The sequence below is a fragment of the Zea mays genome, chromosome 7, assembly GCF_902167145.1.
Source record: "Zea mays cultivar B73 chromosome 7, Zm-B73-REFERENCE-NAM-5.0, whole genome shotgun sequence".
NCBI classification, from domain to species: domain Eukaryota; kingdom Viridiplantae; phylum Streptophyta; class Magnoliopsida; order Poales; family Poaceae; genus Zea; species Zea mays.
Genome location: NC_050102.1, coordinates 86,965,770 through 86,983,366, shown reverse-complemented (window position 1 = coordinate 86,983,366; position 17,597 = coordinate 86,965,770). Strand labels below are relative to the sequence as shown.

General features: G+C 43.7%; 1 protein-coding gene across 1 annotated transcript; it reads left to right on the top strand.

Moving 5' to 3' along the window:
• Window positions 1-414: 414 nt before the first annotated feature.
• Window positions 415-9,684, top strand: LOC100191467 (uncharacterized). Its single transcript, NM_001136900.1, has 3 exons — window positions 415-675; window positions 2,027-2,107; window positions 8,000-9,684. Exons 1-3 carry the CDS (start codon window positions 532-534, stop codon window positions 9,353-9,355), a joined length of 1,581 nt encoding a protein of 526 aa, NP_001130372.1. The 5' UTR covers window positions 415-531; the 3' UTR covers window positions 9,356-9,684.
• Window positions 9,685-17,597: the final 7,913 nt, after the last annotated feature.

Here is a 17,597-nt window from a genome sequence, read left to right as displayed (position 1 = left end):
TTAATCCTGGGTTAGGATTAATCCTATATTTTAAAATACATGGCCTACCCCATTAGACTCCGTTCGGTTGATAGGGAATAGAAGACCGGAACTGTTCCGGCCTGGATTGCTTCTCTAATTTGTATAAGTTTTGATCAACGGGAATAATTCTTGGTGTAATCCTGCAGAAACGAACAGGCCCTTACACTACTCCAATCCAGTCCAGTGATAAATCACCATTTGTCCATTTGTTTTCATGAGAGAGTGGGTCCGAAATCCAAATGACAAAATGACAAGGGCTACATTGCACTGCTCACCTCACCCCACTACATAGCAAAGAGAGAGAGAGAAATGCGTCGTCGCTTCGCGTGCGGCTTGCCCAGCTAGCTCCTTGTACAAAGCCAAGCCCACAAGGCAGCCAGAGCGCGGGGTAGCGATTACACCTTGACACCTAAGGCCAGAGATTGGAGAGAGAAAGAAGCAGCTGAGTGGAGCAAGAAAGAAGAGGTCATGGCGGTGTAGTCTATCAGCTGAGTGGGAAAGAGTGGAGCAATGGTGGGGGGCTGTGCCAGCGGCGACGGCGCCGCCGAAGGGACGCTCGCGAGGTGGCGGAGGGCGGCGGCCAAGCGGATCGGCCTCTCATGCGCCTCCTTCTTCTCCTACGCCGCCTCTCCCTCCCCGCCTCCTTCCAAGATCGTACGTGCCTCTCTCACTCTCTCCAGTCTCCCCTCTTGCTTCCGAGGATTTATGTGCTTTGGGGGCAGCTGTTCGTGGCGAAAAAAGTTCCAAGAAGCAGCTCGTTTTTACTGCATTGTTCGGTCTTATCAGACCTGCTGTCTTTCTTTCTCGGGTTCCCTCTGTTTTATCCTCACGAAAACAAGATTATGTGCAAGTTCCTGGTTGATTGCAGTGGCATTATAAAAAAGGCACCATTCTATTGGATTGAGTTAATTTTAATTTCCCACCCGCAAAATCAATGCATCTGTCCATGTCCTGTTCTGGCTCGCTCGTTTCCCTCTGTCCCTTTCACCCCTTTTCTCAACTGCATTTTGTTTTTCCTTTCGTCCCTTTCTTAACCGCTTACATCGAAAGCACAAGTTCCTTCGCCTCCTTGCTTCTTTTACATTTCATCTCATCCAAATGCCCTACTTCCTGGTTAGTTTTGGTGTGTGCGTGTGTTTTACTGCAAACAAACTATAAATGCTAACTACTAGTGATTAGATTCGGATTTTAACAAGAACCACCCCCCTATGCGCATTTTGGTTTTTTTTTGGCTTGGACAATCCTTTTGCCTTTATTCTCCCGTAGGTGTTCCTTGCTAAAAATATTGGTAGCAGTTCGTCGACCTACCTGATTTCGGTCTGTATTTCTTCGTACTCTTCATCCATGAATGAGGGGCGTCAGTGCAATGATTTGGTGCTGATAATTCTCCCCTGGTACTGGGTACTACCTTCTTGAGCATAATTTTCAAATTTCGATGTACCATGTTTACGGTCATTTATTTTCCCTCAAAATATGACTTTTGATCCGGGCATCTATACATGGTTGAAAACTCTGCGCATGTTACATTTCGAATATATTGTATATACTCAGATTTCAACCTCAAAATATGACCTATGAATATATTTTCTCTAAGGCTATCTTGTTCTGCGTTGTCTTGGGTCCTATTGGGGCCCTTTCTCCCCCAATTTCAGGATTGCTAGTGGCTGCAAGTTGCTCTACATAGGGCACCTATTTTTATGGGGGGTAGTTTGTGTTCCCTTAAATTTGCCCCTTTTTTCCCCTTTAAAAATTGTTTATTTTTTATTTCCCTGGGAACTGTAGATCGACCTGTTATGCAGTAAATTGACTGTTGGCACTTGGCATCAATTATTTTGGTAGTACACAAATATAAGAGTTGCCTTTCTTTCTTTCTTATTTTTTCGTTTTCCTCGTGAAGCGTATTAAATGCTGTTTGCCATCAGAACAGTATCTTGAATGCAGCTGTATTGCCGGCAGTGTACAAATGTATCCTACTCCATAAACACATTTGTGTGTCGATATGCAGATCTCCCACTCCGCACTGAATGCGCCTGATGGAGAGCAGCAAAAGATGGAGGAACCCACCAGCACCAGAGTGGCTGACAAGGTACCAGCTATATGTCCACTTACATCTCCCTTTTCTATTTTCTTTCTAAGCGTACGAATTCTATTTGGACCACCACCGACTGTTCTTACTAGACAATCTCAATAATAGAATTTATTTAATTAAAAAATAAGAAACTTTTGTCTAACAAACGAGATCACCAAGATATCAGTAGCATCCTTGCCTAAGAATGATTAAGGTAGCAAGAGAAGAACAGATGATTTAGAAAACAAGAGACAAAAGAAAAAAAAGAGTACATAAGAGGGACAAAGTCCCCAAAAAAACACACTGACACACCCAAAACTCATGTTGACACAACCACCACAAATAGGATAAAACAAGAAACAGATGGCCCATTTCAACAGCAGGTGACCAACTAGCTACCAAGACCAGGAATTTATCCTTATCCCCCAACAAATGACTTGACCAGCAGCTCCTGCAACGCCTTTGTTCCAGCAGAGCACCACAAGATGCATTCATCGGTGACAGCCTGCAGCGGAGCCATCACATAAAAGTAAGAACAGTCACCATGAGCACCTTATCATGGTAGCCAGTAACCAGCGGGGAATATCCTGATATTACTCTTTTTTTCAAGGGTTTTGGTATAATAATAGTGTACGGTTGGTCTAAATAGCAATTATCACATATTACCTCCTAAGGCCGGATCCAATGCTACTAGTCTATATCTACCGCCACATCAGCTATCGTCCGTATCTACCATCTCCACCTTATATCTACTGCTTTAGTGCACATTTTCTACCGTCAGCTTACAACTACCTAAGCTTACTCTTATTTGAAACGAAACACGTCGTTTTATTGAAATAAAAGTTCATTTAAGTATATTACTGAGCAAATACAAATTATATAGTTTATAAACCATAAATAAGATTGACATAATTCATGAAACAAAAATATACTTAATATGTGAAATAAAAGTTACATAATTCATAATCAAGTTTTTATATTTTTTTTAAAAAAATTGAAGGCGTGGAACAATAAAAAGACGACATATGGTAGCATGCAGTCGGTATTGACCGGTTCTCCAGTGCACTGGTCGGTACCGACGATTCTAGCCTTAAATGTGGACGCTAATGATCGGTCCAAACTGTCAATTCAGCCACCAATCGGTGCAGCGAACTGACACGCGTTGGGAGCGTGAGGGTTAGTATCGTCTTCAATTCTATGGTCGACGTTGCCTAGCATTGTACCCGGTCTAAAGAGATAATAGGATATTAAAAGTTGTCTAGAGGGGGGTGAATAGGCAAGTGAATTTTTTTAACAAAAACTAGAAGTCTAGAAACAAACTGGGTAAAACCGGTTCAACCGGTGTCAAAACCAGTTCAACCGGTTTGCACTAGTCCAACTAAAAATGAGATATAAAACTAAAATGATCTCGAAATTCACCCAATTAATTTTGAAAATGGGATGTCCTAAATAATCCACAAGTTCAAAGTAATAGATCTAAAAAGAGCACTTCTCAAAATTCACACACCAAAAAGATATGAACAATTCTTCCACAGAATGTTGAGAGAACGAAGAACACGAACAAACACAATGAGCAAGAACACAAGATTTATCCCGAGATTCGGTCACACCACAAAGGTGCCCTACTTCCTCGTTGAGGCGCCCACAAAGAGCCGGGTCTCTTTCAACCCTAATCCTCCCTTTGCCGACGACAAAGGTCAAGCCCACACACTAATCTTTCCTCAAACGAGTTGTTAATACAAACTTTCTTATGGTCTTCCACAATATTTGGAGACACACAAGAGATATCTAGTCGTCTAGGAGCTAGAAGCTCCAATAGTAATGAATCCACAAAGAACTCGATGTAGTACCAAAGCTCGAATTAAGGAGAACAAGAAGGATTTGGAGATGAAGCACAAAAACCCGTAGATCTCAATCTCACTCAAAGATTTGAAATGGGAGAGGCAAGATATGTGAGAGAGAGAGAGTGAGAGGTGTTTCTCAAGTTAGAAATGGAGTTTGGCGTGTGCTCTTCTGTGGGGAGAGATGTAGGAAGAGTATATATAGGTGGGGATCCAAAACTAGCCGTTGGGTTGAACTTTTCTGCGTAGGGCCTGTTGAATCGCCCCTAGGGCCGGTTCAATCGCCTGGGCAGTTAGTCTGCCAGTCAGACTGGTCAGCTAACCTTGACACCGGTTGAACCTCCCCCAGGGCCGGTTCAACCGGTTTTGACTAGAGAGGTCCGGGGAAAAAACCCTGGTTGAACTTGCCCTGGACCCCGGTTGAACCTGCCTGGACCCCGGTTGAACTTGCCTAGACTCTGTTTGAAGTTAAGTTCAACTCAGCTGAAGAAGCTCAACTCAGCTGAGAAAGCTCAACTCAGCTGAAGAAGCTCAACTCAGCTGAAAAAGTTCAACCGCTTTTCAAAAGGAAGGATCTTCATCTCCCAAACCTCACTCCAGTTGAACTCATAGAGTGCCCAAAAGATTTTATTTTCGAAATAGCTTTTGAATCTTAGAAGCTTGAGCTTTGTTAAACACCAACCTTCTTTTTGGATCCCCCTTGATAGTACGACGATTCTTATACTCAAGTTAAATAAAATATAATTAAGTAAACTCTTTGAGTCATTGGTGTCTCCTGGTGATCTCTCTATGGTGTTACTTCATAAGGATCACAAACATCTTTGTTTCACCTTTTGAAGCAAACATAAATCGAGCCTGTGACTTGAACCATTTCACCATATATGAGCTCAACTCATGGCTTCAAGTCACCTTAATGATGCATCAACACAATTTAACTCTTCATATCTGATTAGTTCGTTGACTTAGTGCAATTACTCTCTTCTTTACCTTAGCCATGGTACTTCGGTCCACAAGTCGTCGCTTGGCCATCACCTTCGTTTAGTCCCTCGAAGACCTTACCTTGCTATCTTCACCCTATCAAGTCATTCTTGAGTCACATCATATTGAGCATCCATTGAGAGAATCATTTATTTAATATTGTGAACCTTACTTGAATGTCATCTAGATATAAATGCTAAGATCAATTAAGGTCTAGTTTAATTCTCATAGAAGCATATATGGACTAATAGTAATATGGTCAAGTCAATTCACGATTCCTCATATCTTATTCACTTTGGCTTGACCAATCCTCTTAATCACTTCAACCTCTATTCTGATCATATTTATGTGTAGTGATTTCTTAGGTCTTGTCCATATATTCAAACCAATATAGAGACCATATTGTATCCTTTTGCATTGTCTCATTGGTTATTTAACTTTGTGTTGAACCTTTGTTCACTGATCATTATACATTATTCAAGTATGTTCATCATACTGAATTTCCTGTTCAACACTTAACAAACTTGTTAGACCTTTAAACGTGTTGTTATCCAAATCAGCAAAACCCACAAAAGGGATGATGCACTTTCAGATATATAAGAAAAATATCATCCCACTTAGGGTTGAAAACGGATAGGTAAAATCCTGTTCCGACCCATACCGTTTTCTACATTTGACCTGACCATTTGTGGGTGATGGTGTCTATCACGTCCGTTTTTACGTGATCCCGTTTTTATCTAGGTTGAACCCGTATTTATTCCGTATCTAAGAAATCCAGGATCGTCCCAACATGCATTAGTGTGTTAACGAAAGCTTCATACCTTTAGATAACAAATTATATCACAATGGACCATTCTAGCCCATTCTAGCCACTGTCTCCTCAATGACAAGTGGCCTAAAAGCTCAAACACCATCACCCATAGCTATATGTACACCACTAGCAAGCAAACAACAATAGAGTGTTGCCCCTCTGTATCTATTTGTTTCATGTTGTTGTCTTGCCAGTCAATCACCCGTTTGCCATCAATATTATGTGTGTTTGACTGTTTGTAACTTTGTATTAAATTGCGAGTTTCCGCTTAATATTGCCGTTCCCGTTCGTTTTTGTACACCTGTTTATCCCGCTCCCATTTTCGTTCCTGACTATTTCGGACCTGGTTCCGTTTCTAGTGATAAAATGCGGAAACGGAAACAAGAGAGGGGTTTTTATGTTTGTTTTTGTTCTTTTTCATGCCTAATCCTACTAGATCTAATATGCATGCATGATCTAACTTTCCTAACATGACCTTAAGTGTTTAATAACATGGACATGGACCCATATTTTTATCTATCCTATTATAATTCTTAGTCTTGGAATGTTATAGGGCAATTTCATGGTACTTGTACACATTTATATAACGTGACAAACTGAAATCATGATATAATGAGAGGTACGTAATAGTTGCGCAGATGACTAACTTTCATACCTAATGTAAAATGACATTGGTGTAACATTATTTTGTAACTAAAAATATAAAATGTGGTCTAACATGATTTTATAAAATTTATTTTATTTGTTGGAATGTGACGAGTGAACTGGAAATAGAAACTTGTTTCATTTTCAACATGAAAAAGTAAGGGGGTGTTTGGTTCCCATCTCCTAAACTTTAGTGAAGTTATTTTTAGCCACTAAACTACCAACAGTATGACTAAAGAAGGCCTATCAAATATAAATTTTAGGGAAGTTTAGTTTCTAAAGTTTAGGAGGGTGACTAAAGGAACCAAACACCCCCTAAAGCTGATTCAATTTATAGTGTGCTTGTATTGTAACATTTTTTGTTGTAACCTGATCATGCCCAATTAAGAAACATAAAATGGCAAGTCATGGAAAGGTGATTTCTGGCTCCAAAATTATCTCTTGTCTGATGGCCTTCCATGATGTGTGTAGCTGTTGGTTGCAACAAAAGGAAACAAATTGCTACACATTCAGATAAAAGGAAGCAATTGGTTATTTGTTTTTTTCTTTTTATTAATTACTTTATCTTTCTTAATATTCAAGGACTTGAATTTATATGAACTCTTACCTCTTACTAGGTAAGGAGAGTACTATAGCAAAGCCCGTTCTCCAAAAGAAAACTAATGACTTTTGAAATCATTTTATAATCACTATTATTAATACAATAGAAAGGGTAGGTTTGTTAAGTGGTCAGATCGAGTCACCAGGTCATGCCTTTGAAGTAGTCCCTCCATATTTGCGAAGTAAGACTTGCCTCAGTTTATTCCTTTTCAGATCTCACTATCTGGGAGCCTCTGCCCTCTGGTAGGTCTGTCCTTATTGTTAACATAATTAGATCTTGTTTGAGACTGCTTCAGCTCCACAAAAATCTAGTGGAGTTGGTAGAGCATGTAATTGGATGCTTTAGAAAATTGTGGAGCTAGAGTTGTAAACCTTTAGAAGACATTTAGATAAGTTATTTTATTTATTATTTAGATTAAAAATATTTTTAAAACCATTTTAAATTTATATTATGAACTATAACTCCACGTTGGAGCTGGAACCAGCTGGAACCTCGAGCAGTTCCAAAACCCTCTTAAGGCTTTTGGGATTTTCAACTAATATTTATAAGTTATAATGGAAGATCAGAAAAGACGTTTGCAATGATTTTTTTATGTGTGTGCAATGTACATGTGTTTGCCAGGTAGGCTGCAATGACATTACAAAGTTTGTATTAAAGTAAAATTTGTTCCAAACAAATTCTCCTACAACAAGCCGCATCTGAATTAACAGGGAATTTAGAGTTTCGCAAAGTCTTTTTTTTTTCTTTTTGTTGATGGGAACATATGCTAGCTTGCAATGCGTGCAACAATTGCTTTATTGTTCTGTCACCATCTCTATCGATGTCTGTGAAGAGGATTCAAGTCTGGTTAGATTTAGACGCTATGGAAGTAGGTCTCAGGCTAAATGATGATCAAGTGAAGAAAGAAATATCAAGGATTTTTCTCCAGATGAGGACCTTATTGTTTTAAATTGATTGTACGTATTTAATTATGCGTTTCATGGACATGGAGTTTACTTTCTAATCATGCAATATGTTGTGCTTTCAATTTTCAGAATCTATGTGCAATATGTTTGGAACTCCTCAGCACGAGCATCAGCAGCGATGTTGACAGTGGTGAGGCGGCAGCAATCTACACAGCGCAGTGCTCCCACTCATTCCACTTCCTATGCATCGCCTCCAACATCCGGCATGGCAACGTCAGCTGCCCTATCTGCCGTGCACAATGGTCTGAGCTACCACGTGACCTGAAGGTTCCACCATTGCTGCACAACCAGTCAGACCCAATCCTTCGCATCCTGGACGACAACATTGCGTCATCCCGTGTGAACCGAAGGTCCTCCATCCGTGCTGCTCGCTACAACGATGATGACCCGGTAGAGCCTTTCACCTTGGCTGAGCATGTGGATCCATGTCTCCGCTTTGTCCTCATCCCGGCACCGGTGTCAGCTCACCATCACGTCCTCGGGCATTACCCCTGTGGACGCATGTTGCCACTGCAACAGCCATGCCAGTACAGCGGCTCCTCCATGCTTTCACCACCGCAGATTGCTTCGCCAAGTGGTCAAAGGCGAGCCTACCTCTCTGTCAGTCTTGCTCCACAGCCAGCCATGGACCTGGTCCTGGTTGCCAGCCCTAACGGACCACATCTGAGGCTCTTGAAGCAGGCAATGGCGCTTGTTGTCTTCTCCATGAGGGCAATTGACCGGTTAGCCATCGTCACGAATGCCACCACTGCAACCCGTGCTTTCCCCTTGCGCCGGATGACGTCCCATGCAAAAAGAATGGCGCTGCAGGTTATCGAACACCTTTGCTGTGTTGGTGGGACTGATCCAGTAGGGGCTCTGCACAAGGGCCTCAAGATATTGGAGGACCGGGCGCATCGGAACCCGAGCAACTGCATCCTTCACTTGTCTGATCATCCAGTCCGCAACTGTGTTGGTGGTGTGGACATGAACCACTCCAGCATCCCAGTCCACCAGTTCCATGTCGGGCTCGGGTTCGGTGTGCGGAGTGGATTTATCATGCATGAGTTTGAGGAGCTCCTCGCGCGGTTGCTTGGCGGCGTGATAGGCGACACCCAGCTGAGGATAGGGGAGCATGGCGGAATGGTCAGGCTTGGAGAGCTGAGGGGTGGTGAGGAGCGGAGGATACCGCTCGACCTTGCGGCAGATTGTGGCTTCATACTCGTTGGTTACAGTTACCTGGAGGGTGGAAGAGAGGAGCAGCTGAGGACAGGTGAGATCGCCGTCGGGTTCGAAGAGAAAGGTGACAACGGGTACTGTGGAATGAGAGAGATGGGGCTGAGCATTGGCGGCGAGAGGAGGAGCTGCTGCGCCGAGAGGCGGGACTACCATGACCCGTTCATGGCACGGCGATGGGCGAAGCATTTCAACGTGTACAGGGCCTGAGTAGAAGAGCTTGATCGTCAGCTGCTGCGAAATATGAGTCTTGTTGGTTTCTTTTCTCTCTTTTTTTCCCCATTCCTGCAAGCATCTAGGTTTGGTGTCTGCTTTTTGGCTTCTTTTGTTGTGGATCTGAATCCCTGTAAGATCTCTCTCTCTTTCTCTTTTTGCATGAAATGTGTGGGTTCTGTCTGACAAAATCTGCTTGTGTTGTGTGAATCTGAACGTGAACAGATCATACTGGAGAAAAAAAAGCAGCAAAACTAGAAATATTATTTGATTGAGCTTGCAAATTTGGAAGCCAGGGAGTTAAAGAATTATTCTTTCGAAGTTGTAATGCTACTGTGCTTGCATAGTTGAGTTTAGCATGTGTTCTCTCCAGTTGTGCTCATTAAACTTTGAAAGGAACGTGGATCTAGGATTCATAGAGAGCCTGAGCTAGTTTTTAAATAGCCTATATATATATAAAGGCATGCACATGTTTGTTCGGCCTCGACATTTTTGTACTGGATATGTTACCTAATATATATGCAAACATAAAAAATTGAACAGTACAAATCCTGGTTGTATGGTACATACTCCATAAAAAAATATTGAAAAGTACAAATCTATAGATGTCCAAATGGTATGGGCCGCCCGCTAGACCCGAGGCCTGACATGATTTTAACCCGGTACCAACCCAATCCGACCCGTTCTCCACCGTGCCCGGGCTGGCCCGGCCCGACGGCCGGGCCGTGTTTGGGCCGCCCCCTCGGCACGCCGGGTTTGGCCCGGCCCGGCCTGTTTTAGCGGCTGGCACGACCGCAGCCCGAGAGGCAAAAAAGCCTCGCCCGAGCCCAGAGGCAAAAATGCCTCCCCAGTCCCACTCGCCCACTCCCTAGTCACTCCGCCCGTCCGCCGTTCCCCTTTTTCCTTCGCTCGCTTCGCACAAGGGGCGGTGTCGGTGGCGCCGTGGTGGTGCTCCCCACGTGGCCACGCCCCAGATCTGAAATCCCCTCCGGCCTCTCGTGCTCCCGTGCTCAATCCACCCTACTCACCGGTAAGTCGCTGACGTGGGCCACCGCCTCACCGGTAAGTCCCGTGCTCGATCCGCCCTGCTCACCAGTCCCGCTCCCCTTCTGCGCTTCTTCCTTCGCTCGCTTCTCGGACCTCCGGAACTCGCTCGGTGTTGGTGGCGCCGTGGCGGTGCTCCCCACTCCCTAGATCTGAAATCCGGTAAGTCCCGTGCTCGATCTGCCCTACTGACCCCTGGTTTTGGCTTCCCGTGCTCGATCCACTCCTAGGTTGGTGACTCTGGTGCTCCCTGCTCTGGTATCCCTAATCCTACCTAACCCTAAATATGTGATACTCCCTGCTTTGGCGTTCCTACCTAACCCTAAATCCCCCTCAGTTGCTACCTCATATGCCCTGGTGTTCCTCATCCTCGGCTAGCGATCAGTAGGTGACTCCAGTGCTCTGATTGTGTTTGGTAGGAAAATAAATATATGTTTTGTTGATTGATGTTAGTATGTTGAGGACTTGAGGTCATTCTCATTGTGTTTGATGTTTGAATGGAGGTATCGGTCTTGTTCCGGTGCCGCGCAGTCGTTGAGGAGCCTATGTCGCCATGGAACTGGATCCGGTCGCTGAGGAGGAGTACCGACTTGAGGCACATAACGAGGAGTAGGATGCAAGGGCCTTTATCGGCATTGGCAACGATGATGCTCCTAGTGCCGGTACAGGGATAGGCTCAACTAGCCCCACTGCTGCTGATGGAAGCAGTATTGGTACTGGTACTAGTGGTAGCATCGGTGCCAATGCCTCAAGGAAGAGATCCAAAGTCTGGAATGACTTTGAGGAGCTGACTAATCTCGTCAATGGTAAGAGGGTAAGGTATGGTGCCCTTTGCAAATATTGTAAGCAGACCTTCAGTGCTAAATCTAGTTGTGGGACTGGCCATTTGCTTCGGCATAATTGCACTGCTAAAAAGGAACAACAAAGTAGTGGCATTGTTCAGTCTCTTCTTAAGTACAATCCTGATGGTTCTCTAATTCGATGGGAATACTCTCCTGCTGTTGCTAGAACTAAATTATGTCGTTTGATAGATAGAGAGGATTTTCCTTTATGGTTTGGTGAATCTGATGCTTTTCAAGAGTACATTACTAAAGCACATAATCCTAAATTTGTGAAGTCTTCTAGGCAAACAACAACTAGGGATCTAATTAAGCTTTACAATGAACATGTGCTTAAGCTTATTGAGTCATTTAAATCTATTTCATCAGTTGCTCTAACTTCTGATATCTGGAATGGTAAAGCTGAAGAAGACTACATTTCTGTTGTTGCTCGCTTTGTGAATTTGAATTGGGAGCTAGAAAAAAGGTTGATTGGTCTTAGGCTCATAGATGTGAAACATTCTAGAAATAATATAGCAGAACGTGTTAACATGGTTGCTGATGAGTATGGTTTAAGTGATAAAATATTTGCTATTACTCCAGACAATGCTTCCTCTAATCAAACTGTTACGCATTATCTTAAACCATTGTTTTCTGGTTATCTTGGAGCTCTAACTGATGTTGATGAAGATGAATTGTCTTCCATTCTTTTGCATCAGCGTTGTGCATGTCACATTATTAATCTAATAGTAAAGTCAGGTTTGAAAAGAGTAAAACATTATCTTGAGGACTTTAGAGCTGCCATAAACTTTTTGAATTCATCAAACCAAAGAATTGCTGCATACAAGAGTTACTGTTTAAGCATGGGTATTGATCCTAGAAAGTTTGGTGTAGATATGGATGTTAGGTGGAACTCAACTTTTTTAATGCTGAAACGCCTTATGATGTTGCTGAGAAACTGTTATCATTTCTTCAATTGTTCTATGATTCTACTGTTATTTTGTCTGGTGTTTATTACTCAACTGCTCCATTAATGTTGCATCAAATACTTAAAATTGCTAGACACTTGAATGTTTTTGAAAATGATACACTACTGAGGCAAGTTGTTGTTCATATGAAAGATGAATAATATACCCATTCTATATGCTTTTGCTTTCATACTAGATCCTAGAGCTAAGATGAGAGGTTTTCATAAAGCTCTACTGCGCCTATCAGGTTTTACTGGTACAAATTATTCTAGACTTCCTCAAGATGCGAGGAAAGGGTTAACTAAACTTTTTCAGGTTTATGAAACAAAGTTTGGTGATGTGCGCTTACGTGTACATGAACCATCATCCACAACTGAGGGTAAGAACAAATCTGCCATGGATGACATATATGGTGATGATGATATTGGTATCGAGGGATATGCTTCTCAGTCTGGTAGTGGTAGGAGATCTGGATCTGGTTCTGGTAGTAATGTTGCATCTATTTCTTCCTGGCCTACTACTGCTCAGTCTGAGCTGTCTGCATACCTTGATAGTGATATTGTCAATCAATTTGATGACAGTTTCAACATTTTGGGTTGGTGGCATGGACATAAACTTACTTACCCCGTGCTATCTATACTAGCTAAGGATGTCATGACAGTTCCTGCTTCTACTATATCACTATATCTTCAGAATCTACTTTTAGTTTGGTTAGCAGGGTGATCGAGGAACGTCGTCGACGGCTCACACCGTACATGGTGGAGGTTCTATCATGTATCAAAGACCGGGAGTTAGCAGATTTACACATGCAACACAATCTTGAGAAGGACACAATAGAAATAGAATCTGTCCTTGAAAGCTTAAACAATGATGGAGGACAACAAGGAATCAGTCAAGGGCTCAAGAGTGAATTATTGTAACTTGTAATCTTATCCTTTGTCTCTATCTCTTGTGAATTGTTGTATTGAACTATGAACATGGTTGCATGCCTGCATACATTATAAATTAGAGCTGGTTGCACTCTTTTTTCCTTCTTAGGGTTTTCTCAGGAGGTGTGAGTTTTTACCTAGGAAGGTTTTTAATGAGACAGCATTGCACGAACAACTCAAGAATATATTTCTTGTGTCGTCTTTTGTGGTTGTCGTAATTTATGTTATATATAATTATATATGTGATTTCTGTGATTTTCGGACTAGGTCCGGCCTTGTACCACTGGACTGTCCAGTACAATGGTACGACCCGGCCCACACGAGTACCTATCGGGCCGTGCCTGGGCCTAAGGGTCGGCACACCAGGTAAGCCTGGCATGACCCCGTAGGTTGCCCGTGTCGTGCCTGGAACGCCTCTATTGGGGTGGGCCGAGCACGTGCCGGGCCGGGCAGCACGTTTGGACACCTATATACAAATCTAAAAACAAAAAAACTACCGCTGTCGTCACCACCAGTTTCAAAGAGCAGGACTACAGGAGGTCGGACGAGCCAAGTTCAAAGTCTTCGAGGAGGAGCAACTGCTACGGCACGGAAGCGTCACACTTGGATAACAGGAATGGGCAAGCGTCACGCACTTAGCGACAAGGGACGCTTGAGTCGTGGTCTTGACACGGTCTGGCGCTCTGGCCCATGCTCAGTAGCAAGCCCGAAAAAATGTGTTGTGCATGTGACGGGAGGCACATCCATTCACTACCGGAGAAAATATTTTAGGTGAATGTATGTCCAGTGCCAAACAAAAAACGTTCGAAAAAACAATCAACAAATAAGAGCTTTACCAAGTGTTTTTATCCTTAGTAAAAGCTTCTTTGTTGAGTGTTTTTACACTCAGCAAAGATCTTCGAGGAAGAGATCAATGTTGATCAATCTCCTGGCTTCGAGTATGGTAAGTATCGTAACCATGTCTTTAAGCTCAATAAGATACTTTATGGGTTTAAGCAAGCACCAAGAGTATGATATGAATGTGAAAGGGAAATGAGGTGAACCATTTTCTGTTGATTTTGGTGTTTGATAACTATCACAATCTTATGGACTAACTAATTTGCCTAGGCGTTGATTCACAGGAGCATAAGTCCACTCAACTCAGTTCTAAGTCAGAAATAGGTCAAAACCAACCACAAAGGGTAAAACTTGGAAAATATGAAGAACGCCTAGTTTCACATCTTGCATAAGTTACATACACCCATAGAAACCTATTTGATATATCTAAGGAAGTTGGTTAGCTCAGATTCGCAAAATCACCCATTTGAAGCTAGTTTGAGCAAAAACAAGTTTGTGAGAAAAGAGAAGAAAAAGTCCAAGAATCATGATTTATACTAGTTGGATTGTCACCACATATGTTTGTCTAAGTCATAGAAACACCCTCAAATATAGTTAAAAAGATTTGGAGAAGAATTGGACAAAAGATAGAAAATTGGGCTAATGGACATAGGGATGAAAATGGGACAAGTACCCGGGACAGGTATCGGATACGGGTATCAAAACGGGACATATTTTCGGATACGAATATGGGTATTTTTTTTTGCGCCGGGACGGATACGGGTACTACCCAGATACTGAACTCCCGGATACGGGTAGGATACGGAATCACTAATACCCGGTAAATACTTGAAAATACCGGGTAGGATACGGGTATCTTGCGGTTGGGTCCCCGGTTCCTGAACCTAATCCGAAATCACCATTTTCGTGTGTTGTTCCACCCATTAGGCAAGCCAGCCGCCCAGCCCATTAACGATTTCATTCTAGCTAGTGTTAGGCGTGGCTTCAGTTTCACATAATCACATGGTAGAGGTAGGCAGTCAGCCACCACCCGCCCACTCGTGACCCGCTAGCGGCCAGCCCACGCCCCACAGAAGAACCAACGGACGAAGCCACGAAGGCCTCCCTGGTCGACAATTTGACGCCGCCGTGTCGTGCTAGCCTGCCAGGTGCTTCCGCCGCTGCATCGTGCCAGGTCAGGTGCCTCCATAGACCGCCATGCCTGCTGCCAGGTGCCTCCTGAAAGGGAGATGTGCCCTTGGGCCATTTCTATAATGTTTTGGTGATTAAGTGTCCAACACATAGTGAGTAAGATATTATGTGCCAAACAAGCAAAAAGTGCAAATCATGTAACAAGGTACATTTCTAGACTTAGTATATTGTTTTGAGTACTAACATATTCTGTCTAAGTGCTAGAAACAGAGAAAAGAAAAGAAGAAAAGGATTGCAAGTGACTTGGCTGTCTACAGCCAAAGTCCAGCTCAGTCTGGCACACCGGACAATGTCCGGTCGTGCAGGCTGGCCTCCGGTGAACACGCCGCTCTCGGGAAAGTTTGGCGGTGTACGACTATAATTCACCGGACTGTCCGGTGGTGCGCCAGACTGTCCAGTGTGCCAACGGCTGCCAGCGCAACGGTCGGCCGCTCAATCCGCGGGCAACGTGTGGCCCGCGCCAACGGTCGGCAGGGGGCACCAGACTGTCCGGTGTGCACCGAACAGTGTCCGGTGCGCCAACTGCCACGAATCTGCAATGATCGTCTGTGCCAGAATAGGAAGGAGATCGCGCACCTGACATGAACAGTGGTTGTCCGGTGGTGCACCGGACTGTCCGGTGCGCCACCCGACAGAAGGCAAGGATAGCCTTCCTTGTTGGCCTCCAACGGCTGCTAGCTGCCTTGGGGCTATAAAAGGGACCCCTAGGCGCATGGAGGAGGCATCCAAGCATTCAAGAAACATTCTAAGCCTCCAATACTCCAACTTTGCGCATTTGATTCTTTCATATAGTTACTTGAGCTCCATTTGAGTTGTGAACTCCGTGGGTTGTGTTTTGAGCTCAAGTTGTGACTTGCGTGCGTGATTGTGCTGTGATTTGAGTCTTGTGTGTGTTGCTCTCCCCTCCCTTACTTCCGTACATCTTTTGTGATCTTCATTGTAAGGGCGAGAGACTCCAAGTTGTGGAGATTCCTCGCAAACGGGAGAAAGACAAAGAAAGGAAAAACTGTGGTATTCAAGTTGATCATCAGATCACTTGAAAGGGGTTGAGTGCAACCCTCGTCCATTGGGATGCCACAACGTGGAAGTAGGCAAGTGTTACTTGGCCAAACCACGGGATAAAATCGTGTCTCTTGTGTGCTTTACCTTTGATTATCTGTGTTCACAAGAACTCGTTTCAAGCTACTTAGCCGTTCTAACTTACATAACAAAGTTTTGTGGCTATTAGTGTTGAATTTTACAGGATCACCTATTCACCCCCCTCTAGGTGCTCTCAATTGGTATCAGAGCCGTTCTCTTCACGTAAGGGACTAATCGCTCGAAGAGATGGATCCGAAGGGAAAGGGGATGGTGGTCAACGACAAGGAGAAGGAGTCCGTCTTTAACGAGCCAAGGGATGACACGCCCACTGACTCAGGATCGAGTCACAAGAAGTGGGACGGGAAGAAGAAGAGGTGGATCAAGAAGATCATTTACTACGACAGCGACGCCTCCTCTTCTTCACCAAGAGACGACGAGGACTCGTCTAAAAAGAAACCGGTTAATCAAAACTATTCATTTGATTATTCTCGTATTCCATTCAATTCCAATGCTCATTTGCTTTCAATTCCTCTTGGTAAACCGCCACACTTTGATGGAGAAGACTACTCTTTTTGGAGTCACAAAATGCATAGTCACTTAATTTCTCTCCATCCTAGTATTTGGGAGATAGTTGAAAATGGAATGCATTTCGATAGTATGGATAACCCGGTGTTTATTAATGAACAAATTCATAAGAATGCACAAGCTACCACTGTTTTGTTAGCATCTTTGTGCAGGGACGAATACCACAAGGTGAGTGGCTTGGACAACGCCTAGCAAATTTGGGATACCCTCAAGATATCACACGAGGGAAACGACACCACCATGATCACCAAAATGGAGTTGGTGGAAGGCGAATTAGAAAGATTCGCTATGATCAGGGGAGAGGAGCCAACACAAACATATAACAGGCTCAAGACCCTGGTCAACAAGATTAGGAGCTATGGAAGCACAAGATGGATGGACCACAACGTCATCCGACTAATGCTAAGGTCGTTTACGGTAATTGACCCCCATCTTGTCAACCTTATTCGTGAGAATCCTAGGTACACCAAGATGACGCCCGAGGAGATTCTTGGGAAGTTTGTAAGCGGGCGCATGATGGTGAAAGAGGCTTGATATGTGGACGATTCTCTAAACGGTCCACTAACCATCCACGAGTCTCAAACCATTGCTCTCAAGGCTACTAGCAGTAGGGAGACGCTACCAAGCAAGGTGGCACAAGTGGAGGCCGCGGGCCTCAATGAAGATGAGATGACACTTATCATCAAGCGCTTCAAGACCGCATTGAAAGGACACAAGGAGTACCCCAACAAGAACAAAGCAAAGGGAAAGCGCTCCTGCTTCAAATGCGGTAAGACTGGTCATTTCA